The sequence below is a fragment of the Mobula hypostoma genome, chromosome X1 (genome assembly GCF_963921235.1).
Source record: "Mobula hypostoma chromosome X1, sMobHyp1.1, whole genome shotgun sequence".
Classification (NCBI taxonomy): domain Eukaryota; kingdom Metazoa; phylum Chordata; class Chondrichthyes; order Myliobatiformes; family Myliobatidae; genus Mobula; species Mobula hypostoma.
In genome coordinates this window covers 37,793,019-37,820,466 of record NC_086128.1, presented here as the reverse complement: position 1 = coordinate 37,820,466, position 27,448 = coordinate 37,793,019, and the positions used below count along the sequence as shown (strand labels likewise).

The window sequence follows — 27,448 nt, the reverse complement described above, 5'->3', positions numbered from 1 at the left end:
GGGAATGCTGAAGAAAGCTGAACACAAATCAATCACTGAAAAATAGCTTGATTCTGGTGGAACGTTAGTCAAAAGTGCGTGGGGGTTGGGGACTATGGCTGGTCAGTCCCCCACTACCTCATTTACCGCTCGTAAATCATGTACCAGTCTCCATTTGGATTTGTCCACTTTTAAGACGGGCAACAGCGGAGTATTACATGGACTATCTATCCTCTTAAGTATGCCTACTTCGACCAACCCCTGTATTGTGAGCACTATTCCCTCCTCTGCTTCTGGTCTTAGAGAGTATTGTGGTCTCCAAGGTGGAACTGCTCCCTTTTTCAGTTTTATTTCTACCGGACTTGCTGTTTTTATTCTCCCTATGTCCGTGTCATGTTGCGACCACAGAATAGATGGTAACCTATCCAGCCTGTTATCTTTTCCCTGACTTTTCTCCTTTTCCAATAGTGACATGTGCAGCTGAGGAATTACTTCGACCTCCTTTATAGTTCCTGTCATATCTATATCTACCACTATTTTCATGTAGTTGTTGTCTCCCGATGCCCATACCTCCTGCATGATTTTCCTCCAAACCATTACGGTTCCAGCGCGTTTTACTAAGGGTCCTAGGTCTCTAGACTGGTATCCTTCATTCACCAGCAACGTTATGTGGGGCACAGCCTCCAGTATTCTATACCGTTTCTCCAAGAAGGTGTTCCACCTGACTTGTAGGGCTGCCCCTTGCTTTCCAATTATTATAGCCTCTCCTCTTAGGTGCTGCCGGGTACATGGCCCCTCGTGCCATCTCTCCTCTAACTCCTTACTCTGAGTCTCGTCAAAAATTACTGTGTAATGTAACTCAGACTTAGGCACTTCCGCCTTGGGCAATATGGCCTGCACGCCCTTTTTCCATTTTTCCCAGGTTTCCCAGATCTGATCTTCTATGTCTCCTATCCAGAAAACATTAGCTTTCTTGATTTCCCGCACTAGTAACTGAGTATTCGCTCTTTCCACACTCAACCCATTTCTAGTGCATTCTAATTTTAATTCTAGTTTTAATAGTGCATCTCTGCCTAGCAAATTAATCAGGGTTCCTTTGGACACTAATACTGGCAGAACTATTCTTTTACTGCCCATCCCCAATTGTACTGGAGCTGTATATTGTGTTAACTGTGTTTTCCCCAAGAACCGTACAGTCTTAATAAATTTTCCTGACATGGGAAGGTGAAGGGCATACTGTGGCTGTGCACAGGTATACGTAGCTCCAGTGTCTATCATGGGTGTCAATTGCCCTTCTAACATAACCTGAACAATGGGTTCTTCTTCCGCCTCCCTTGTTATCACTGGGTAATGTCCCTTCCCACCTGGGTTCTCTGGGCACCCCTAGCATCTTGCATAGGGGTTCACGGGTGCGCCTGAGCCTATGGGGGCTGGTTCTTGGCTAACCTGCGGTTCCCTTCTCATCGGTCCCTGTTGGTACGTGACAGGCCATGACCTGAGTGGACAGTCTCTTCTCATGTGTCCTGGCTGGTTACACTCCCAGCACAGTCTCTCTATCTATCTCTCCCCTTGTCTCCTCACTGGCCCTCTTTGTCCGTAACCTCTGTCCCCCTCCTTGGGATTTCCAGTCCTGTCTGGGCTGCTGTTTAAACTTACTCTGTTCCTGATAGGGCATTCGTGGGAATGCTCCTCCAAAGATCTTTATTATTGGCATGGGGTTTTCTGGCCCCTGTCTGACAGTGCGACCGGTTCCTCCATACAGTGATGTTTCATTCATTTCAACGGTTGCATTCAAATCGGGTGCTACTGGCAGCATCTTTTTTCCCTTCTCTTTTTCCTTCTTTTTGAGTTCTTAAGCTGCATTTGCATTAGCTTTCTTTGCACCTCTTCCTGCTGCTCAATCAGCTTCCGTTTGTCTTTCCGATATTTCTCAACCGCATGGACTACATGGTCTCTAAATTCTTGTGAGTTCATTGACATCAGTCCGACCACTTCCTCCAATTTAGATTTAACTTGCGGAGGCATTGCGTCCAAAACAGTGGTTCGGAACAGTATGGTCATAAACGAGCTGCCTTCCACTTCTTGCTCAGTCTCCAGTCTCCACCTTTTTAACTGATTTTCTACATAGGCTGCTGGATTCTCAGTATCCCCCAGCGGATCCCCTTTCAAAGCTTTGGGGTCCACTTTGGGTGGGTAAAACTTCCTGAGGGCCTGCCATACCCTCTGCCTCACTTGGTCAAAGCTGGTCCCATCAGTCATTGGGCTGAACGCATTTAGTAGTCCAGCTGTTTCCATCAACTCTTTTAATTTGGAGGTTCTCATCAACCTTATCAGCAGTGCCTCCAAATCTCCCATAGCCAATAACCGTCCCGTAGTTTCTTCTTCAAAAGCTCTAATCCACTTCCCTGCTCCTTCATGTAAGTTAGGCAGGGTGTTTTTCAGCCCTTCCAGGTCCTGGGAGCCCCAGGGAACATACTGTACTTGTCCTGACCCTTTTACTAACAACGGCATCACTTTTTTCCTTCTCTCCCCATATTCTGATTTTCCTCCTCACCCGACTCCTCGTCCCCTTCTGACCTCGTTCTTACTGGCTGCCACACAAATCTCTCCGGGGTTTGCTCCCTCCCTTGTTTTCCTATTTTCTCTTGACTTCTCCTTAGAGTCCTCTCTTTCTGATTCAGGCTAACATTTGCTCAGGTCCTCGCGAATTCCTCAAACTGTTGTTGGAAATCCAGTGGGAAACCCAATTTCCACTGTAATCTCCTATACTCTTTCTCCGGTTCTCTTATCTCCCTTTCCACTCTCTCTTCCTCTTCAAGGAACTCCTCTTCTATCCCCTGTCTACACTCTCTTATACCCTCATACTCATTACTTGACTCTTGCTCTTCTGATAAATCATCTTTTTCAGCCTGTTCAGTGTCGTGTTCCTGTAACAGGTATTCCTCCTGATTTTTCCTCAGCCTCAATTCTTGCAACTCTTTGATACGTTCTCTTATTATCTTACTTTCTCGTTCTACTTTTTTCTTATCTTCCTGCATCTCCTTCCACAGTGCCCCTCTCTCCTCCTCATATTTCCTTCTTTCCTCCTCGGTCTCCCAGACTTTAAACTTTCCCTCCAGTTCTAATTCTCCTGATAATACAGGGCACTGTTTAAGGGTCTCCTTCTCATAATAAGGGGGAAGGGTTTCTACATTTCTCAGGTCTGGGTATAGAGTCGGCTCTTTATTCGGTTTCTCCTGTGATTTACCAAACTGCTTTTCTTGTTTCTCAGTGTCTTCTTTACTTGCTACTGATATTCGTCCTTTCTTTCTCAATCTTTCTCCCTCCATCCTAAAGAGTTTTAACACTTCTATCTCCTGTTTTCTTCTTTTCTCCCTTTTTTTAGATTTATCTCTTGGTTTATAATTTTTAATCAGCGCTTCCATTTCCTCACATAAACTTACATCAAATGTTCCTTTGTTTGGCCACTTCGTGACCAGATTTTTGGTTCTTTCTTCCCATTTTTCTGAAATTTCCGCGATCTTACCTTGACACACCGGGAATATTCTACTCAATATTTCTACTGCTGTTCCTTTCCCTGTCAAATTGTTCTTCCCCTTTTTAAGGTATTCTTGGCATCTCACACCAAAATAATACTATCTTCTGTAACCTATTTTCTATCTAGCCTTATGGTTTCTTCTCACCCGCGTCTAAATTATCTACTTAAGCTATCCTTATCTTCTATTCTGTTCTGCCCGTGCAGACCCCCTTCTCGGGCGGTATCCGCAGAACCTCCTTTTTGCACCTCACCTATTCAGACTCTTAACTTTTCTTAAGGCAGTATTCACGAGGATTTTCTCTTTTCTTTCCTTCTCTGTCCATTCAGACCTTCGTCTCATATGAAGCGGTATCCACAGGGACTTACCAACACCACGTGGAATTTTTCTCACTTAACTTCTTATTATTTTATTCATATTCACCCCCCTCACTGCAGTGTTCTTGATTAATCCTCCGAGCCTCCTTTTTAACCCTCAATTCTGCCAGATTCTTTGAATCAGAGAGACCCTTCGGCAGTTGTTTCACACTTCTGAGTCCCCAAGATCTCCCCAAAAACCAACAGAATTCTTAGTCCAAATTGTCGCTAAAAAGCGCTTACCTTTGTTTGGGTGCACTCTGAATTCTGTTAGCTCAGTGGAGGTCCCCCAGGGACCAGGAAGCGCCCTCAATTTGCCGTTTCCTTCTTCCATGGGTCTCTTCCCAATTTTGCCCGACTACGCCAGTTTTGTCGTGGTTTTACAAATGACAAGGAAGCGCCAAAGATTCTTCAAGAAATGTTTAAACTTTAATTTGCAAAGTAAAGCTGAGACAGACAGTGGACTAGGCTGTGTAAGTCTGTCACTGACTGCCCATTTGTCGTTTTCACACAGCATTCTTTATAGCCCTTCTGGGTTAGCATACTGCTGTAAGTTTTTTACTTTAACTAATAAATCAATTACTCTTATCTCTCTTACTTGGCTACATTCGTTTTTCTCGAGGGGTTAAAAGTACACAGATTTCATTCAATGGTTACATCCCAAATACCACAGTAATCCCACGCACTCAGTAACAGACACTTAATGCATAATAAAGGCATGGTCAACATCTGAATAAACACCTGATACGGAATAAAAGCACACTTAAAATAAACACTTAGAAAACAGAGTTAAAATGTTTTCCGATAGTACTTATCCAAATTTCTCTTAAACGTTGAAATTGAGCTTGCATACACCACTTGTGCTGGCAGCTCATTCCACACTGAGTCAAGAAGTTTCCCCTCATGTGCCCTTAAACTCCTTACCTTTTAGCCTTAATCCATGACCTCTCGTTGTAGTCTCACCCAACCTCAGTGGAAAAGGTCTTCTTGCATTAACCTCATCAATACACATCATAATTTTGTATACCTCTATCAAATCTCCTCTCAATCTTCTACCTTCCAAGGAGTAAAGTCCGAACCTATTTAATCTTTCCTTATAACTCAGGTCCTCCAGACCCAGCAACATCCTTGTAAATTTTCTCTACTCTTTCAATGTTGTTTACATCTTTCCTGTAGGTAGGTGACCAAAGTTGCGCACAATATTCCAAGTTAGGCACAACCAATATCGAGTACAACTTCAACATACAGTGGCATGCAAAGGTTTGGGCACCCCGGTCAAAATTTCTGTTACTGTGAATAGTTAAGTGAGTTAAGATGAACTGATCTCCAAAACTCATAAAGTTAAAGATGAAACATTCTTTTCAACATTTTAAGCAAGATTAGTGTATTATTTTTGTTTTGTGCAATTTTAGAGTGAATAAAAGGAAAGGAGCACCATGCAAAAGTTTGGGCACCCCAAGAGATTTGAGCTCTTCGATAACTTCTACCAAGGTCTCAGACCTCAATTAGCTTGTCAGGGCTATGGCTTGTTCACAGTCATTGTTCGGAAAGGCCAGGTGATGCAAATTTCAAAACTTTATAAATACCCTGACTCCTCAAACCTTGTTCCAACAATCAGCAACCATGGGCTCCTCTAAGCAGCTGCCTAGCACTCTGAAAATGAAAATAAATGATGCCCACAAAGCAGGAGAAGGCTATATGAAGCTAGCAAAGCATTTTAGGGTAGCTGTTTCCTCAGTTCGTAATGTAATTAAAAAATGGCAGTTAACAGGAACAGTGGAGATCAAGTTGAGGTCGGGAAGACCAAGAAAACTTTCCAAAACTGCTTGTAGGATTGCTAGAAAGGCAAATCAAAACCCCCGTTTGACTGCAAAAGACCTTCAGGAAGATTTAACAGACTCTGGAGTGGTGGTGCACAGTTCTACTGTGCAGCGACACCTGTACAAATATGACCTTCATGGAAGAGTCATCAGAAGAAAACCTTTCCTGCATCCTCACCACAAATTCAGTGTCAGAAGTTTGCAAAGGAACATCTAAACAAGCCTGATGCATTTTGGAAACAAGTCCTGTGGACTGATGAAGTTAAAATAGAACTTTTTGGCTGCAATGAGCAAAGGTATGTTCGGAGAAAAAAGGGTGCAGAATTTCATGAAAAAAGCACCTCTCCAACTGTTAAGCATGGGGGGGGGTGGATCAATCATGCTTTGGGCTTGTGTTGCAGCTAGTGGCACGGGGAACATTTCACTGGTAGAGGGAAGAATGAATTCAATTAAATACCAGCAAATTCTGGAAGCAAACATCACACCCTCTGTAAAAAAGCCGAAGATGAAAAGCGGATAGCTTCTACAACAGGACAATGAACCTAAACACACCTCAAAATCCACAGTGGACTACTGAAGAGGCACAAGCTGAAGGTTTTGCCATGGCCCTCACAGTCCCTCGATCGAAACATCATCGAAAATCTGTGGATAGACCTCAAAAGAGCCGTGCATGGAAGACAACCCAAGAATCTCACAGAACTAGAAGCCTTTTGAAAGGAAGAATGGGCGAAAATCCCCCAAACAAGAATTGAAAGACTCTTTGCTGGTGACAGAAAGCGTTTGCAAGCTGTGATACTTGCCAAAGGTGGTGTTAATAAGTACTGACCATGCAGGGTGCCCAAACTTTTGCTTCGGGCCCTTTTCCTTTTTTGCTATTTTGAAAGTGTAAAAGATGGAAATTAAAAAGTATTAAAATATTAAAGAAATGTGTCATCTTTAACTTTGTGCCTTTTGGAAATCAGGTCATCTTTTACTCGCTTAGCTATTCACAGTAACAGAAATTTTGACAGGGGTGCCCAAACTTTTGCATGCCACTGTAACATACCACCTCCTGTACCCAATACACTGATTTATGAATGCCAATGTGCCAAAAGCTTTCTTTATGATCCTATCTACTCGTGCCACTACTTTCAATAAATTATGGACCTGTATTCCGAGATCCCTTTGTTCTGCCACACATCTCAGTGCGCTGCCGTGCACTAAGACCTACCCTGGTTGGTCATACCAAAGTGCAACACCTCACACTGTCTGCATGAAGTTCCATCTGTCATTTTTTAGCCTATTTTTTCAGCTGATGTAGATTCCCTCTGCAAGCCATGATAGCCTTCCTCAGTGTCCACTACACCCCCAGTCTTGGTGTCATCTGCAAATTTGCTGATCCAGTTGACCACATTATCATCCAGATCATTGATATAGATAACAAACAACAAAGGGCCCAGTTTAGAACCCTGCGGCACTCCACAAGTCATATGCCTCCAGTCAGTGAGGCAACCCTCTACTACCACTCTTTGGCTTCTCCCACAAAGCCAATGTCTAATGCAATTTAGTACCTCAGCTTGACTGTTGAATGACTAAACCTTCTTGACCAAACTCCCATGCGAGACCTTATCAAGTGCTTTGCTAAAGTCTATGTAGACAACATCCACTGCCTTGCCTTCATCCACTTTCCTGGTAACTTCCCCTATAATGTTGGTGAGACATGACCTACCATGCACAAAGCCATGCTGACTAGCCTTAGTCCATGTATACCAAATACTCGTATCTGGCCCCTTATAATACTTTACAATAACTTTCCCACAACTGATGTCAGACTCACCGGGCTATAATTTCCTGGTTTGTGTTTGGAGCCTTTTTTAAATATAGAAAACATACAGCACAATACAGGCCCTTTGGCCCACAAAGCTGTGCCGAACATGTCCTTACCTTAAAACTACCTAGGGTTACCCATAGCTCTCTATTTTTCTAAGCTCCATGTATCCATCCAGGAGACTCTTAAAAGACCCTATCGTTTCCGCCTTCACCACCGCTGCCGGCAGCCCATTCCACGCACTCACCACTCTCTGCGTTGTTTTTTTCAAAAATATGACAACTTACCCCTGACATCTCCTCTGTACCTATTCCCAAGCACCTTAAAACAATGCCTCCCTTGTGCTAGCTATTTCAGCCCTGGGAAAAAGCCTCTGACTATCCACACGATCAATGGCTCTCATTATCTTGTACACCTCTATCAGGTCACCTCTCATCCTCCGTCATTCCAAGGAGAAAAGGCCGAGTTCACTCAACCTATTCTCATAAGGCATGTTCCCCAATCCAGGCAACATCCTTGTAAATCTCCTTTGCACCCTTTTTATGGTTTCCACGTCCTTCCTGTAGTGAGGCGACCAAAATTGAGCACAGTATTTCAAGTGGGGTCTGACCAAGGTCCTATATAGCTGCAATATTACCTCTCAGCTCTTGAACTCAATCCCACGATTGATGAAGGCCAATGCACCGTATGCCTTCTTAACCACAGAGCCAACCTGTGCAGCAGCTTTGAATCTTCTGTGGACTTGGACCCCAAGATCCCTCTAATCCTCCACACTGCCAAGAGTCTTGCCATTAATGCTATATTTGACCTACCAAAATGAACCATCTCACACTTAACTGGGTTGAGCTCCATTTGCCACTTCTTAGCCCAGTTTTGCATCCTATCAATGTCCCGCTGTAACTTCTGACAGCCCTCCACACTATCCACAACACCCTCAACCTTTGTGTCATCAACAAATTTACTAACCCATCCCTCCACTTCCTCATCCAGGGCATTTATAAAAATCACAAAGAGTAGGGGTCCCAGAACAGATCCCTGAGGCATACCACTGGTCACCGGCCTCCATGCAGAATATGACCTGTCTACAACCACTCTTTGCCTTCTGTGGGCAAACCAGTTCTGGATCCACAAAGCAGTGTCCCCTTGGATCCCATGCCTCCTTACTTTCTCAATAAGCCTTGCATGGAGTACCTTATCAAATGCCTTGCTAAAATTCATATACACTAACTACATCTACGACTCTACCTTCAATGTGTTTAGTCACATCCTCAAAATTCAATCAGGCTTGTAAGGCACAATCTGCTTTTGACAAAGCTATGAAGACTATTTCTAATCATATTATGCCTCCCCAAATGTTCATAAATCCTTCCTTTTAGGATCTTCTCCATCAACTTACCAACCATTGAAGTAAGACACACTGGCATATAATTTCCTGGGCTATCCCTACTCCCTTTCTTGAATAAGGGAACAACATCCGCGACCCTCCAATCCTCTGGAATCTCTCCTGTCCTCATTGATGATGCAAAGATCATCACCAGAGGCTCAGCAATCTCCCTCCTCGCTTCCCACAGCAGCCTGGGGTATATCCAGTCCGGTCCCGGTGACTTATCCAACTTGATGCTTTCCAAAAGCTCCAGCACATCTTCTTCCTTAATATCTACATGCTCAAGCTTTTCAGTCTGCTGCAAGTCATCCCTACAATTGCCAAGATCCTTTTTGCTTCAGTATTCACTACAGAAGTATTCATTAAGTACCTCTGCTATTTCCTCCGGTTCCATACACACTTTTCCACTGTCACACTTGATTGGTCCTATTCTCTCATGTCTTATCCTCTTGCTGTTCACATACTTGTAGACTGCCTTGGGGTTTTCCTTAATCCTGTCTGCCAAGCCTTCTAATGGTCCCTTCTGGCACTCCTAATTTCATTCTTAAGCTCCTTCCTGCTAGCCTTATAATCTTCCAGATCTCTATCATTACCTAGTTTTTTGAACCTTTTGTAAGCTCTTCTTCTTGACTGGATTTACAACAGCCTTTGTACATCTAGAAACAGCAGAACAAATTAGCTATCCTCCAATCCTCTCGTCCCTGTCTTGTTGCTGAGGATGATTTAAATATCTCTGCTAGGGCCCTGTCAGTTTCTGCACTTATCTCCCGCAGTGTCCGAGGGAATGCCTTGTCACCCCTGGGGAATTATCCACCCTGATTTTCCTCAGGTTAGGAAACAACACCACCTCTAATCTATACAGGGTCCATGAAGTTGATGCTGCTTTACCTCACTTCTCCAGACTAAATACAGATGCAAAAAATCCTTTTAAGATCTCCCCATCTCTTCTGGCTCCACATATGGATTACCATTCTGGTCTTCCTGAGGACCAATTGTGTCCTTTTGCAATCATTTTGCTCTTAACATATCTATAGAATCCCTTGGGATTCTCCTTTTATCTTTATTTGCTGCAGAACTTCATGCCTTCTTTTTGCCTTTCTGATTTCTTGAGTAATCTCTTGCATTTTTATACTCCATAAGCATCTCATTTATTTCTACCCACCTATACCTGCTATGGACCACTTTTTCTCTGAACCGGAGCCTCAATATCACTAGAAAAACCAAGGTTTTCTACACTTGTTATCTTTACATTTTATTCTGAGAGGCACATACAAGCTTTTGCTTTTGAAGGCCACCTGCTCACCAAGTGCACCTTTTTCAGAAAACAGCCTGTCCCAATGCATGCTTGCCAGATCACTTCTGATACTATTAGTATTGGCCTTACTCCAATTTAGAATCTCAACCTGGGGGCTAGAGCTTTCTTTTTGCGTATTTACTTAGAAACTAAAGGTATTGTTCTCCTGCACAAAATTCTGTCACCTGGTCTGTCTCATTCCATTAGCAGATCCAGTATCGCACATGAAGACCTTGTGGGTAAAAGACTAATCATTGATTCAGATGTGCAACCCAATTCAAAAACTGTTTGCCTTGTATTGCTCTCCATAACTCTACTAGTCCAGTGGACAGAACTGAACTAGTTTCTCCTAACATGTGCAAAAATTGTTTCCTTGATGCAGAGAAGTTGGCTGAATCTGGGTTAGGAAGGCTCCCATTCTGAGCCATTAATAATTAGTCTTATCAATGAAAGTTTGTTATTACTGTTCTGTAGAGTAATGTTTATTTTGGTTTAATAGTTTTAGATCTAATTCCTTGTGCTTAAAAATTAACAATAAGTATAATTGTTGCAGCAATAGAAAGACAGTACAATAGTATTGTGGTCTCCCGAGAATGGATCTTGGACAGTATTGCTCGCTATGAACACCATCAACTAAAAGATTATCAGATCTGCCTTCTGGACTGAAAATCAGCACAATCTGGATATGCTGAGGATGTATTTGTTATTTAAATAGAATTTGTATATAATCTAAATAATGGTTATTTAGGTGTAATGTAAGTAACTGCTTAAGAACTATTACAATAGAGTAAAATTCTAGTCATAAATGCATAGCTGAAGGTTGTATTTTCACTTTGGATTCAGTCGCAAATGTTTAGTATTAACACCTTTGTGCTAAATGTTGAGTCATGAAACTGTTTTGTTTAAAAACAAAATTTGTGTTATATGGCAGGTTCAGAATTTAAGCCTCATCTATTAGTGCACGTGGTACTGATAAAATTCAGCTTTGGAAATGAAGGAAAACATTGTGTATTGCCCTCGTAAACACAAAAATTGTTGCATTCTATGAAGTATGTAATCAATTACACAAGTATTTTGTCAGCTACAGTATTACAGGCAATAAGATTGCTTTTAGATTGTTTTATCTCTGTATTTATGCATAAACTCACTTTGTACTTCCCAGCTTTGTGATATGCACTGTAGCTGCTGAATTCTTTCATTTGAGAAACCTGCAATTACTGTACCATTGTGCATCTGTACTTTTGTTCTGCTGTTCCTACCTCTGGCCAAAAAGGTAGAAGAGATGAAGCTCACTGATCTTTCTAACCAGAAGTCGTCCTGTTGGCCTGTCTTAAAAACAGTTTTGAATTTAGTCTTCTGGTTTCTGAATCTATCAGTTTTTTTTGAGTTCTTGTTGCAGCCTCAGTTTTAAATGCATAATTAACTTTACCAAAAAGAGAAACTTAAGACTGTATTAAATTTAATACATGAGAGCTTATTTGTTTGTCCAATTTCATTTAAATAGTAAAAATTATTAATCATTTACAATCTTCCTTGCTTCCCTGGTGCACTATAGGTCTTGGATGCAAATAGCAGCTATTTTTATCGTATTTCCATGCCATTTTTTTCTAAGTTGTTTCTCTTGTATAACATTTTATTAATGCTAGCCAAAGTTAGACAAGAACTGATTTGTATATAAAGTTAAGCTTGCTGATATAGTCGAGGAATATTTGACCTAAATATACAGGTTGTAATAATATCAGTACTGGAGATTCTTTGGCACCATAACGTTTTAATTTGATCTACAATCCAAAATATATATTAATATGCTGACTGAATTTTGTGTTCTGTGATCTCAAGGATTTCTGTATTCCAAACTTAACTCTGCTTTCTTCCATGGTTAATTGTATTCTAATTACCCAATCAATTTGGGACTTTTGGGTTTTGAATACAGTGGTGACCGTGGGCCTTTACTTTTCTCATGTGTCAGCAATTTAAAGTCGAGTTTGAAAATGTGAGAAAAGTCTGAATGAAAGGCTTAGAGTTGTCTATTCTGTAATTGAAATAACTTGGCAGCAGTTTGATTTTAAATTCTACTGTAATGAGTTTTTGTGCTACAGCAAAATATCCAAAAGCACGTTGAAGGCATTAATGGCACTGTAACAATCTGTACCCATTATAACTAAACCAGTGGGAAAATTGACAGAACCGCAAAAAAAGACTACATCCAGGCAATCACTTGCTCTGGTTTAAGCTCCTGCCTGCCTTCAGCAGAAATCTTCCATGGGCTGTATTGAATTTTTTCATTTGAGAGCTTCAGTGACTAATTTGTACTGTCAAAAATTCAGTGAAGATGTGTTGGGAGAATACAAATTCCTGGATTATAAACAAAAGAAAAAGTTATTGATTTACTGTAAGAAAACTTGTTTTTTTCCCCCTGAATACTTCTGCTGAAGTTCACAGCCCTGGTTCTAAAGTCTGTTTAACTTTAAACACATTGTAGAATATTTGCAATTGATTATATATTAGAATTTCTCTTGTTGATTTTATGTGGATTGAAATGCATCACCTTTATTGACCTCTATCCTCAGAGCAAGTTCCACAAAGAAACAGCTGGCTTTTTAAAGGTGTGGCTAGAGGAAGAACTATTTTCTGATATTTGCTGCTGTGCTTTCCTTTGAAAGATGCCAGGTTCTGAATCTTTGATATATGATTGAATTTGGGAATACTGGTCATATTTCGAAGATCTGAGGCAACATTCTGGTCCATGACATTAGTTATCTATCAGTTGAAGTTCCAATATAGTGGGAAATACAGTTGTGTTCCTTGTGTGTGATGTAACTGTTGTACTGAAATGTAAAAATCTTTATAATCCTTTGTAAAATGGTAATACACTTGATAGTAATGATTAAAACAAAATACATTATAGCTGAGCTGCTTTTTATAAATTTAGATCAAACTAATTTGAATAATGCAAAGTTTCACATGGCAAAGTAGCTCAATTATAGTTATTCAAAGATTGTAATTAACTACAGGTAAGTTGTACAAGCAATATAAATTGAACTTTTTATCTGCCTATTTCAATTGTAGTTGTGCATCTTGGTGGGAAAGAAGCTGCTCGAAATAAACTCATGGGGCAGCTATGTAATTAAAGATGAGATTGTGACTGCCTACCTTTTTCAAAAGGATACTTTAATGAACATCTGATGTGCATTTTGGTAAAAGTTGTACAATAACTTGATGCAAGATCGTTAATCTGAAGCATTGAGACTCCTTTGTTCTTCACAAATATTGCCTAATTTACAAAGCATTTCTAAGATTTTCAGTTTTATTTTGATTGTTGGGATCCACAATATCTTGCATTGCTAAAGTAGAATTTTGCTGGCTTGTTTTGATTCAGGTGTAAAGCAGTTTATTCCATTGTTATTTTTCCCAAAGATGTATTTGTGAGTGTAGGTTAAATAAATATGACTTGGGTCACTATATTGTATCTCAATGAATTGTATACCTGTGTTCCCAAAAACTTATGTTCTACCACAATCCGCACTATCATGCACTGTTTAAGACCTATCCTGGGTGGTACTACCAGCATGCAAACCTTCGCACTTGTCTGCATTAAACGCCATTTGCCATTTTTCCAGCTGATGCAAGTCCCTCTGCAAGCCATGAAAGCCACCTTCACTGTCCAGTACACCCCACCCTTGGTGTCATCTGCAAATTTGCTGATCCAGTTAACCACATTATCCAGGTCATTGATTATGGATGACAAACAGCAAGAGACCCAGCCACAATCCCTGTGGCACACCACTAGTCACGGGCCTCTAGTCAGAGAGGCAACTATCTACTACCACTCCCTGGCTTCTCCCACCAAGCCAAGGTCTAATCCAATTTACTACCTCATCCTGAATGCCGAGCAACTGAAGCTCGACCAGCCTCTCATGCCTTGCTAAAGTCCATGTAGACAACTTTCAGTTCTTCAAAACTATATAAGGTTGGTTAGACATGACCTACCATGCACAAAGCTATGCTGACTATTCTTAATGTCTATACAAATACTTACAGTATATATCTGGTCCCTTAGAATATCTTCCATTAACTTTCCCACAACTGATGTTAGACTCATCGGCCTATAATTTCCTGGTTTATGTTTAGAGCCTTTTTAAACAGCGGAACAACATTAGCTATCCTCCAGTTCTCTGGTACCTCTCCTGTTGCTAAGGATGTTTTAAATATCTCTGCTAGGGCCCCAACAATTTCTGCGCTTGCCTCCCGTGGGGTCCGAGAGAATGCCTAGTCAGGCCCTAAGGATTTATCCATCTTGATTTCACTCCTCTGAAATCTGTACGGGGTCTTTGAAGTTGTTGCCGCTTGCCTCACTTCTATAGATTCTGTATCCATCTGAGTAAATTCAGATGCAAAGAATGCATTTATTCAAGATCTTATTCCCCCATCTGTTTTGGCTCCAAACATGGATTACCATTGTGGTCTTCCTGAGAACTAATTTTGTCCCTTGCAATCCTTTTGCTCAAACCATATCTGTAGAATGCCTTGGGATTCTCCTTCTCTTTATCTGCCAGAGCAACTTTATTGCTTCTGTTAGCCTTTCTGATTTCTTCCTTGTTCTCTTGCATTTCTTATACTCCATAAGCATCTCACTTGTTCCTACCTGCTATGCACCTCCTTTTTTATTCTTAACCAGGGCCTCAATATCTCTTGAAAACAAAGGTTCCCTACACTTGCTATCTTTACCTTTTATTCTGACAGGCACATACAGGTTTTGTACTCTTAATTTTGGTTTTGAAGGCCTACCACTTTCCAAGTACTGTACACCTTTGCCAGAAGACAGCTTGTCCCAATCCACACTTGCCAGATCATTTCCGATACCATCAAAATTGGCCTTCCTCCAATTTGGAATCTCAACCCCCTGACCAGACGTATCTTTTTGCATATTTACTTTGAAACTGACATTGTAGTCACTGGATGCAAAGTGTTCCACTACATAAACTTCTGTCGCCTGCCCTGTCTCATTCCCTAATAGCAGATCCAGTATTACACGTTCTCTCATTGAGACTTCTGCATACTGCTGAAGGAAACTCTAGCCCTTCTAGTTCTTTTACTGTATGGGAGTCCAAGTCAATCTGTGCAAAGTAAAATCACCTACTATAACAACCTTGTGTTTCTTGCAACAGTCTGCGATCTCTTTACAAATTTGTTCCTCAATCTCTAGAACTTTTGGGTGGACTGTAATATAGTCCCATTAACGTGGTCATACTTTTCTTATTTCTCTGTTTCACCAATGAAGCCTCACTAGATTCTCCAGTCTGTCATGAGCACTGCCATGACATTTTCCCTGACTAGTAATGCCTCTCCTCCCCCCCTTAATCCCTCCTGTTTTATCACATATAAAACAATGGAACCCCGGAATATTGAGCTACCAGTCCTGTTGCTCCTACAACCAAGTCTCACTAATGGCTACAATGTCATAATTTCAGGTGTTGCCCTGAGCTCATTCATCTTTTCTACGATATTGCTTGCATTGAAATATACGCAGCTCAGTACACAATGCTCAACCTTTTGATCCCTGACTTTTTACCAACATTTGTCTCCACAACCTCTCCATTAACTGTGGCACTCTGGTTCTCATCCGCCTGCAACTCTAGTTTAAACCCCACCATGCAGCATTAAAACTTCCTGCTAGGATATTAGACACCCTCTAGTTCAGGTGCAAACGGTCCCTTCTGTACAGGTCCCACCTTTCTTGAAGAGAGCCCAATGATCCAAAAATGCTATGCCCTCCTTCCTACACCAACTCCTTAGCCATATATTAAATTGTATAATCTTCCTCGTTCTGATCTCGCTAGCATGTGGCACGGGTAACAGTCCTGAGATCACAACCCTGGTGATCCAGCCCTTTAATTTAGCACCTAACTCTCTTTGCCTAACTCTCATCAATCATCCTACCCATGACATTGGTACCTATATGGACCACGACCTCTGGCTATTCACTCTCCCATTTAAGAATGCTGAGGACTTGATCCAAGATGTCCCAGACCCTGGCACCAGGGAGGCAATGTGCCATTCGGGAATCTCGTTCTCGCCAACAGAACCTACTGTCCATTACCCTAACTAATGAATGCCCTATCACCACAGTGTGTCTCTTCTCCCCCTTCCCTTCTGAGCCACAGTGCTAGAGACCCGTACACTGTGACTTTCCTCTGTTAAGTCATCCCCCCCCCACCCCAAACAGTATCTAAAGTGATAAACCTGTTGTTGAGGGGGATGGCTTCAGGAGTACATTGCACTGGATCCGTAACCCCTTTCCCCTTCCTTCTTGTCACCCAGTTTCTTGTGTCCAGTACCTCTCCATATGTCCTATCTATCACCCCTTCAGCCTCCTGAATAATCCAGAGTTCATCCAGTTCCAGCTCCAACTGGACGTGGATTGTTAGAAGCTGCAGCTGGATGCCCTTCTTGCAGTTGTAGTCGTCGGGGTCACTGGAGGTCTCTCTGCCTTCCTACATCTTGCAAGAGGAACATTCCACTATCCTGCCTGGCATCTCTACTGTCTTAACTGAGCAGATACAAAGAAGCTGCCATTTCAGGTCAACATAATGCAGGATTTCAATGGGAAATGTGGGCAATTCCCTTCCCCCATAGATGCGACTCAACCTGATGAGTTCCTCCAGCAGTTTGTTGCTCCAACTATGAATTGATCGCTATTCAAAGATTAAATTACCTGGAAATTGTTTGCCTTTTCCATTCTCTTCAATATTGGCTGCTAGGCAACTTTCTGTCATAAAAGTACAAGGTGATTTATCGTGAAAGCACAAGTTAAAATAGAGTTAGTCATACAGGATGGAAACGGGCTCTTCAGCTCAATTTGTCCATACTGGCCAAAATGTCTATTTGAGTTTGTCCCATTTGCTTGTGTTTGGCCCAAAATGGAGACCAAGCTAAGGTAAGATAAAACTTTATTTATTCCAAAGGAAATTATTGTTACAAGGTTCAAATATGTATTTTAAAATACAAAATACAAAGCATTGAGGTACAAAAACAGATGCAAAAAGTGCATTAAAAAGTGGTAGTGCTAAATACAGATGTGCTATGAAACCATGTACAAGTGAGGAGGAGTTGTAGTCTTATAGCCACAGAGAGAAAGGATCTCCTGTGGCGTTGCATGGTGCACCTCGGTGGAATGAGTCTGTTACTAAAGGTGCTCCTCTGTTTGTCATTGGAGGGGGTGAGAGGGATTGTCCATAACGCTCCGTAGCTTCTGTGGCATCCTCCTCTCAGACACAACCACCAGGGAATCCAGTTCCACCCCCCAGAACAGAACCAGCCTTCCTGATGAGCTTATTAATCTTCTTGGCATTAGTTGCTCTCATTCTGCTGCCCCTGCAGACTACAGCATAGAGTAGAATGCTGGCCATTACTCAGTCGTAGAACATCTGCAGCATAGTACTGTAGATGTTGAATGATCGGAGCCTCATCAGGAAGTACAGTCAGCTCTGTCCCTTCTTGTACACAGCCCCTGTATTTTTAGTCCATTTCAGGTGGGTTCTCAGGTATTTGTAGTCCTGGACGACTTCTACATCCGTTCCCTTGATGGAGATGGGAATGCAGGATGTTTTCACCTTCTTGAAGTCCACCACCAACTCCTTTGTCTTAGTGATGTTGAGCCACAGGTGATTCAGCCCACACCACTCAACAAAGTTGTCCACCACTCTTCTGTACTCAGCCTCTTGACCCCGACTGATACAGCCCATAAATGCCGAATCATCTGAAAACTTCTGTAGTTGGCAGGAATCCGAGTTGTATCTGAAGTCCGTGATGTAGATGGTGAACAGGGGTGGGCACAGGACAGTCCCCTGAGGTGCCCCTGTGCTGCTAACCACAGTATCTGATACACAGCTCTGCGATCTCACAAACTGTGGCCATCTGGACAGGTAGTCTGTGACCCAGGACACTAGTGCAACATCCACTTGCATCTCCGTGAGCTTCCTCCCTAGTAAAGCAGATCGTATGGTGTTAAAGGCACTGGAGAAATCAAAGAACATGTTTCTCAGTGCTGCCTGGCTCATCCAGATTGGTGTGAGCCCGTTGAAGCAGGAAGATACTGACGTCCTCAAATCCAATATGTGGGTGGTAAGCAAACTGCAGTGGGTCCAGTGATAGATTGACGATGGTCTGGAGGCGTGTCAGGGCCAGTCTTTCTAATGATTTCATAACGTGATATCAGTGCCACTGGTCTGTAGTCACTGGGCGTGCTGGGGCGTGTCTTCATGGGTACTGGAACTAGGTAGGATGTTTTCCACAGCACGGGCCGTCTCCAGGTTCAGGCTCAGATTAAAGATGCATTGAAAAACTGCACCCAGCTGAGTAGCACACACCTCGTGTACCCTTGGGCTGATGCGGTCTGGGCCCACAGCCTTGCCTGGGGAAGTCTGCGCTCTCTCCTCACCTGCTCAGCAGTGACAGTCCATATGTCTGTGGTCAATGGCTCTCCAGTGTCCTTGGAGAGAGGTGGAGTGCAAGGGGTGAGACGGGAGGAGCTGGAGGGTGGGTGAGTTGTAGAGGGGTAAACAGAAGCCTTCTCATCAAACCCACTGAAAAAAGTTTACCTTGTTGGCCCTGTCCCGGTCCCCTTCAATCACCTAGTCTCTGGTCTTTTAGTACCCTGTGATCATTTTCATTCCAGTCCACACATCCTTTGTGTTGTTCTGCTGTAGTTTCCTCTCCTCCTGTAGCAGTCCTTGCCCTGGGCAATCTTCTCCATCAGTTTCCTCTCAATCAGTCTCCACCTCTGAATGCCCTCTTCTTCCTATTCAATATGGCTTTGATGACACAAGGTTTATTATTAGGGAAACAGCGTACAGTCCTGGTTGGAACAGTATTATCTACACAGAAGCTGATGTACCATGCAATGCAGTCCGTCAGTCCATCAATGTCCTCTCCATATGGGCTACAGAGCACATCTCAGTCAGTCCCTTCAAAGCAGCCTTGCAGGGCCACACTGGCATCCTGTGACCATTTCTTAACAGTCTTCTTGATCACAGGTTGCTGCTGGGCCAGAAGCTTATACAAGGGCTGAAGGTGCACCAAGTTATGATCTGATTTGCCAAAGGGGAGAAGGGCTATGGCACTATATGTGTCCTTAAGTTGGGAATTGTTACAAGACATGACCAGTAGGATTTAAGGAGGACAATAAGAGAGGTGGAATTTTGAGGTGGACCTGACTACTCCGGGTAAAAGTATTGCCACCAGTGCAGGGATGAAATCCAATTAAAGGGTTTGGGTAGGGGCAGAAGTGAGGACTGGAAGAAAGTAACAATTGTTGAAGAGCATTTATTGAATTGCAATAATTAAAACCTTAACTTTTAAGTATCGGGGACTGCAGAGGCAAGTGTGGTTATTTGTGTGCAAAATTTGGCCTTGGATTAAATAAAAAAAAAGTTTTTCATTATTTAAAGGATGGGTGGCTAGACAGGAGATCATTAGAGTAAATTGAGTGTAAGTGACAAAGACTGTGATTTAAGAGCTTTCGGGTATTTTTATCCACTGTTGGTCTGTAATTAAATGTTATGATACAAATATTCAAGGATATTTGCATTAAGGCAATGTTCAGATGCAGTTCATCATTAAGCCAACTGTTTGTTGTGTTTGACATCCCAAGTTTCGAGGAAGAATGTAAAGGATAAGTAATAAAAAGATCCAGTTTAGGTTTGGTCATACTTGACATGAAGAGATGTGAAGTTCCACAGTTACCATTGTTGTAGAGCTTCAAGATTAAAATGTTCTCAGTTAGCTAAACAGGTGGTGTTCAAGTGTGATTGTTAGCTAATTACAAAAGTAGAGGCAAGAGAAATGCTTAAATAGAGTAGTTAGAACACAGAATTACCAGCTATCGACTGTTGAAATTAGAGAGATGAAATGAAGGAACTTGTATAGCTGGCTGCTGTTAAGGAAGTGGCAACAGGACATACAGGATTGGGCAAAGGCAGTTTGGATTTATGAAAGAAGTTTTATTTGAAAACATTTGAGGTTGTACTATCAACATAATGGCATAGATTGAAGATTGGGATATTTGGCAGAAATCACAACAATAAATGGTTCATTTATCAGGTTGAGACCAAGGAAATGATACAGGAATTGGTGCTAGAGTGGCAGAGATTCACAATCAGTGATATGATATGAGGAGATCAAATGCAATATTTCCATGTTTGCTAATGAGGCAAAGCTGGTTGCACTGTGGCAGATGGAAAACAAATGCAGTTTGTCAAAAAAAAAGCATCTGCAGATTTCCTCGTGTTTGTGTTGTCAAAAAAAACTAATCCTTTTCATTGGAAAAATAAAAAAAAGTGAGGAATGGAAACTTGATCTTTAAGAAATTTGGGTGTCCTTGTACATTACTCTTAAATTTAATTTTCAATTTCAGCAAGCAATTTCAGAAGGTAGACTATGTTGGCTTTTAGTTTGAGAGGATTTGAGTGCAGGAGTAAAAATGTCTTGCTGCAATTATATACTGCATCTAGAATATTGGTCACAACATTGATATACATACCTAAAATAAAAGATGTACGCGTCACAGTACAATGAAGATTCTTCAATCTGGTACATGGGATGGCAGGTTTGCCATATGTGGATGGATTAAGCATGCATGACCTTTACTCAGTAAAAAAAAATCTGCAGAAATATCCAACATGTCAGACAGCATCTGTGAAATGAGAAATATTTGGTGTTTCAAGTCAGAGACCCTTCATCACAGGTGAGTTAACTCTTTCTACAGATATATCTGTCCTGCTGAGTGTTTCTGGTGTTTTCTGTTGACCTTTACATTTGTTTGGAGAAGAACGAGAGATGCTGTCATTGAAATGTAGAGAACTCTTCAGGCTTGACAAGGCAGATGTGATGTTAATGTTTCCCCAGCTGATTATCTATCTGGGCCACTGTCTGCAAATATGTTGGCCATTCAGGACAGAGATGAGTAATTTTTTTTCATGCATTGGGCTGTGGATGCTTAGTCATTGTGTACATTTAGGGAAAATATATACATTTTTAGATTTTATTACAAGAATGAGGTTGGTGCTGAAGAGAATTGCTGAGAGGCCAAATAGCTTAATCCTGCTTTTAAGTCATGCTTAATAGGTTTGATGGCTGGACAAAGACCATGTCTTATTGTCTAGTAATTAAGAGAAAAATTAGTTTATTTAATTCCATGTTGGATTAGAAGGGCCATATTTAGAATTAAGACGTCTATGCTTCAGCATGATCACCAAAATGACAATTTTGAGATTATTATTTCATCTAAACCAACTCTCAGATGACTGAAGAATGGGGCTTGGCTGAACTGAAGCCGAATGCAACTGTGGTGATAAAGAGCCTAGGTCTGGACCAGAGAAATTGCAGGCTTTTTTGCCTTAAAATGAAGCTGCTTAGTTAATGACACAATCCAGAAATGTGTTGCAGTATAAGTAATTGCTTGTGATGTAATTGCAATAAAGGGGAAATTGTTTTATCCTTTATGGTCAACTGGTTATGGAATGAAATTATCCCTGCATGATTAGAATCTGTGTGATAAACACTAATGCTGCATTATGGCAATGGTGCTATTAAGTATGCCGACTTTGAGCATCTGGGGCTACAATTTGACACATCTTAACATCTGTACAATTCATTAACTTCCCATAGAACTCCAAGTAAGTATCTTATTAATGTGTTTTCTCTAGTCTGATGCCATCATAGCAAATTTAAAATGCAATTTATTTCATTATGCCTGTTTTTACTTTTGGTTATACTATGCCAGTTTATTCCATCAGAGGTTCCAAGCTGCTTGTTTAATGACCTGGGGAGATGTTCTGCATTATACAAAGATCAGCATTTGCTTTCTATGATCTTTCATTATTGCATCTGTAGTGGAGAACTCTGCATTTGGTTTTATTGCATTCCTCTGTGTTTACCACTGTAACCTTCTATCTCATAACTAAATAAATGTTTAGTTATTAGAGGACACAATTAATAAACAACATTTGTAGTTGAGTTCTGAGTCTTTTCTCCAATCAGACTAGCAAGAAACAGCAATCTTTTTCTTGATTTCCAGTCTATTCATTTTCACTAGGCTGCTTTTCATTCTTCAGTTCTGTACTAGAGCGTCTGAACCTGTTTTGAAAACCTATGTATCTTTTTTTTTTGCCAATAATTTGACATCTAAACCCCAGTAATACTCCAGTTTTCTCCTTCCATTTAGCGTCAAATTTGGTGTATATTTGGAGTAGTTTTATTTGAGACATATTGATGTATTGTATTTGTGATTGTAATCATTGCTTTCTGTCTTTAAGCTCTGAACAACAAAGGATTTTTAACTTTTCTCCACAGAATCGCTCTGACTTATTAAATATTGCTGGCATTTTTGATGGAATTTTCCAGTTGTGCAGAAGTTTGCCTTTCAAATTTATTACCTTGTTTTCTCTAAACTACCCACAAATATACAAGCTTCACCACAGAAATACTTATTTTTAAAACACTTGTGAATTAATATTGGTAGTCTACAAGCGCAAATGTGTGAACATTAACGGGTTTTGACAACTTATCTGGATTATTGCTAATCCTTCCATGCAGTCATAGTTTTGAAGATCCATTGTGGTATGTCCTCTCATTTACCATTTATCAAGTTTAGTAGCTGCATTAAATTCCATAAAAACTATTCATTCAATAAAATCTCATCAAATCAAGGCATCTTGCATTTAAAGAATATTGTCACTATGGATTTACATAATATTCTATTTAATTATTAAATGCTATTACTTCCAGAGTACAAGGTACAGCACACTTGTGCCTGTTCTATAAATGTTGCATAGTTGTTGCTTGTTTGGTATCTGAGTATAATTTTAGTACTTGTTTTAGTCTGAAATTTTGAGTGGAAATTGCAAGAAATCATTGCCTGTCTGGCTTTTCTTTTGATGGGTTGATTGGAGTGGAAAGGCATATGGAGCTGTGAGCAGTGTAGCAGCTGTTACACAGCCCTCTTCCTAATTTCACTGATAAACTAGAATTATGCAAATAAAATTAATTGACTGTTGGACATCTACAGACAAGACTATATGAATTTTTCTGGCATACGACCAAGACTGTTTGTTCACTGTTACTATTTTAAAATAGCTTTTTATTTTAAATTCAGCCACAAGAAATAAGGTCATGTTTCCTAGTTCCAGGTACTTACTGCTGCACTCTAGTCAGAAACTAGTAGGAATCTGGTATGTGGCCCTTTATAATGTTTCTTTGCCATTTATAAAATAAGTTCTGATCAAAGACAATTTGGGTATTTAAATTTGATGACATTAGGAGGGATGTGTGAAACCATGCTGGAAAGCTAAAATTGATTCATAGAATTTCGAATTGTTTGAAGATTTTATGAGGGCAAAGCACAGGACCCCCTCCCTTGCCACCTTTCACCTCCTCCCTTGCCACCTTTCCCCCAACCCCAAACTCAACTCCCAGTGCATGGCCAAAAACCCATGATATTGTTCCCTCATTTCTATAACTCCAATATACTACAAGCCCAGAACAAAGAAGCCGCCAGTTGATATTCTGAACCAAAATGTAGTTTCAGATCTTGACATAGGAATAGTTATTACACTATACAAATAACTGAATAACTGGGGCCATCAAACATGTACAGAGAGGGCAACAAGAGATACGGTGTTCAGTGTTAGGAATCATGTATGGTCAGACATTAGGGGTATTGATGCTGATTTGGAACCTATTTTTCAACTATAACCTTGAACTGACAGGCTCTGCATTTGTGGCCGGTGCTTTTAATTATGCAAATTTTCTTCATACATTATGGTAGTTGAGGTAAAAGGCATGACACCAGCAAAATAGAACATTTTCCACCTGAGAATGGTCATCACAGCTAGAGTTTCATGAAATTATAAATATAACTTCCTGTAATGATTCTCAACAATGCATTGCACTTTCAGCCTTAAGTTCTCACCTTAATGCCATGGTGTTAAGATGGCTCCGGTAACTGGCGACTCTGCGCGTGCTCTCCCGAGCAAACTGCCCTCTAAAGTATAAAGTATAATGCCATGCTAACATGCCAAAAACATACAATGGGCTCAGTCATTTGAAACAAATAAGTCTGTAATTTTTTTGTAGGACTTCTAATTAGCAAATGGCATCTTTCAGTCCAAAATTGAGTTCAGGTTAAATGTTTTTTGATAGTATTTTATATATTGTATAAATAGCTGATCTTTTATATCAGATCCTCTGAAATCCTGGCCAATCAGTTGTGTGTTTCTCAGATGTGTCTTTCAAATATCCAGTAATTTGTTTTCACTTTATTATGTGTCCAACATGATTAAGATCCCTTATTGAAATATTTTGCTGCTCACTGCAGAACGATGTGCCATTCAGCTTTGGCAAGTTCACTTATCTCGTAATGTGCTTTTTTTCCCTGTGGATCTTAAAAGAGTTTTATAGTACTTAACCTCTGAATACATTTGGACTTTGAGTTTCCAACAGGTTTACCTTAGTAACCAAAACCTTCAGATCACTTGCCTTCAATGGCAAAATACACTGAGCCAATGCTTCAAATGTGTGAAATAGGGAAAGCCGTGTTATAAGTTCATTGTGGTCTTGCCCTAAAAACGATGGAAGGCCCTTATTCGCCTTAGATTTTGGAGGATTTCCATAATGCACATCTTGCAACTCTGATCTAACCTTCGATATGTCCAGAATTCAACCCCTGAGAATCATGCTTCCTTTCAAATCAACAGAAAAAGTGGCCTTGTATTCTTAAAAAGCAGTAACCTCTCCCAATCCTGCGCTTCAAGTATCATCATAAAGGTATCACGTGTCAATTTATAATTAACAACCAAATGACAACTCAACAATTAAACAGACTTCTTTTCAAATAAATTTGAATTTTGCAAAACACAATCAAGAATTGATTGTAACCAGAATTCAATGAATATATAATTAGTAAAATGCTGCTGTTATGGCTTTTTCCTAAAATGGTTTTTTTTAATCATACATATGTTGTATATTAAGAAGATAGGTCTTCAGAGATCTCCAGGCAATCCCTGCACTCTGGGCCTGGACTTGATAATTACACTTCTCTTCAGATTGCTTAATATTATAACCTAGTATTATGCGGTAGGGTAAACCCCACCTACCTTTAGCAGTGTACTTTGACTGAGAAGTAATTTAAGTGTCTCTGCCACTAAGGGTTATTGAGGTTCACTCCTAAAAAAGGGCAGGGGGGTTGTGTAACTGTTCTTGGGGCTCAATGAGAGTGGAACTTTGCGAACATGTTTTGTGAAATGCTTTTCACAAAGACTGCTGTTGAAATTTTTGTTGATTCTGACATGATGCTCATTCACAATTAGCAGTGAGCACTTTCATCTGATTATAGCCGGCTGGTGGCGTAGTGGCATCAGCGCCGGACTTCGGATCCAGCCAGCTCCCTTGCACGCTTTCCATCCGTGCTGCGTTGAGAATCGAGCTAGCAGCTCAGCCTTGTAAAAATAAGAAAGCCTGCTAAAAAAAAAAGACCGCCATCATGACGGTGTCCCGATGAATCCACTCAGAGTTGAGGGCTTTCTTCTTCACTTTCATCTGACTGATGTGACTTGAAAATAAGTGCAAATAGACACAGGAACATTTCATATAAAATAAATGATGCATGAATTTTCAATATTAGGGACAAACTCAATCCAAATAAATAATAATAAATCAGTTAGTGGGCTCCATAATACCTACTACTATTCTTCAAGTAATCTAATGAGTTTGTGTAAATAAATGATGGGCTCACAATAATCTATCAGCTACAGTCTGTCCAAAGCACCCTTACTAATTGGAGTACTGTCACTGTTGTGGGGTTTGTGGCAGCCAATTTCTGCGAAGTCTGACCAAAAATGAAGGCTGTGTTTTCATGATTATTGTGGCAATTCCATTAACCACATCCTTGCCTCCATTTCCGATTGGGTAGGTGGAGGGTCTTGAAGTCTCATCTCAAAGATAATTCTATTCACAAATGCAGCATGGCCCAGGGTTATTTGCTTCCATCCTGCTGTGAGATGACCCTTTGCCAGAAATCAAGGGGTCACACTCTAGGTAGAATTAGAATAGAATAGAATTAGAAAAGAATTTATTTAAATCTTGTATCCATCTCACAACGTGAGGGAGTAAAAATCTTTGTGTTATGACTCTGTTGCAATGTACAGACATGTGAATTTAAAAGACTAATAGCTTGTAGAAAGAAGCTGTCCTGTAGCCTGTTGGTCCTGGCTTTTATGCTTGGTAGCATTTGCCAGATGGAAGCAGCTGAAACGGTTTATGGTTGGGGTGACTGGTGTCCCTGATAACCTTTCAGGTCTTCTTTCTGCACCTGCTGCTATAAATGTCCTCAATGGAGGGAAGTTCACATCCACTGATGCACTGGGCTGTCCATACCACTCTCTGCAGTTCCCATACCAGGCAGTGATACAGCCAGTCAGGATGCTCTCAGTGGTTCTCTTTTAGAAGGTCTTGTGGATCTGGGGGCTCATGCTGAACTTCTTTAGTTGCCTGAGGTGGAAGAGACACTATTCTGGTTGTTTTGCCACACAGCCTGTACAGTCCAGGTGAGATCATCAGTGATGTGTATACCGAGGAACTTGAAACTACTCACCCTCTCATCTACAGACCCATTGATCCAGATTGGGCCAAGCCTGTCTCCGTTCCCCCTGTAATCCACAATCAGCTCTTTTGGAAGTCCTACCATTCCATGTGGTAGTAGGCTGTTAGTGAGTGGGAGATAACAGGACAGCAGATGTTTCAGTTCAGGTAATTGTCTCGTAAGTTTAAAATTAATGAAAAACCCAGTTAAAGATCACATCATCTCTGCCGGATTCACCTTGACAAGCTACCTGAATGACTCCAACATATGTTATCTTTATAACAATACTATTAGAAAATGTGTTCACTTGTGAAATTGTGTGTGTGGCCTTTGGATGTAATTATTTTCCTTTTGGTCGACATTGTTCTCCTAACTGATGGCCATCCAGGTCAACAAGGCTAATATTAACCCTTCTCCAACAAGCATCTGCCACAAAATCCTCAAGCAGGATACCAAGGGATTGCCTTGTATATCAAACATTCAGTGGTTGCAAAGACCATCCTCCTGGTTCTACTCCACTTTTCATTTTCAATTAAGTTATAAGCAGAGTAAAGGAAGAGGAATTACAAAGGTACAATGCCCCAGAATGAATTTGTTCTGACCTTCTGCAGGCACATTTGCTTTGGTTACATTTTA

The 27,448-nt window shown here is 40.9% G+C and overlaps 1 protein-coding gene across 1 annotated transcript in view; it reads left to right on the top strand.

Moving 5' to 3' along the window:
• The window catches only part of LOC134340115 (breast cancer type 1 susceptibility protein homolog), a 113,901-nt gene extending 100,273 nt beyond the window's left edge, over positions 1 to 13,628 (top strand). Inside the window, exon 21 of the mRNA XM_063036983.1 lies at positions 10,730 to 13,628. Coding sequence (XP_062893053.1) covers positions 10,730 to 10,842 — 113 coding nt within the window. The 3' untranslated portion in view covers positions 10,843 to 13,628. The remainder of the gene's footprint in view (positions 1 to 10,729) is intronic.
• The last annotated feature ends 13,820 nt before the right edge of the window (positions 13,629 to 27,448 follow it).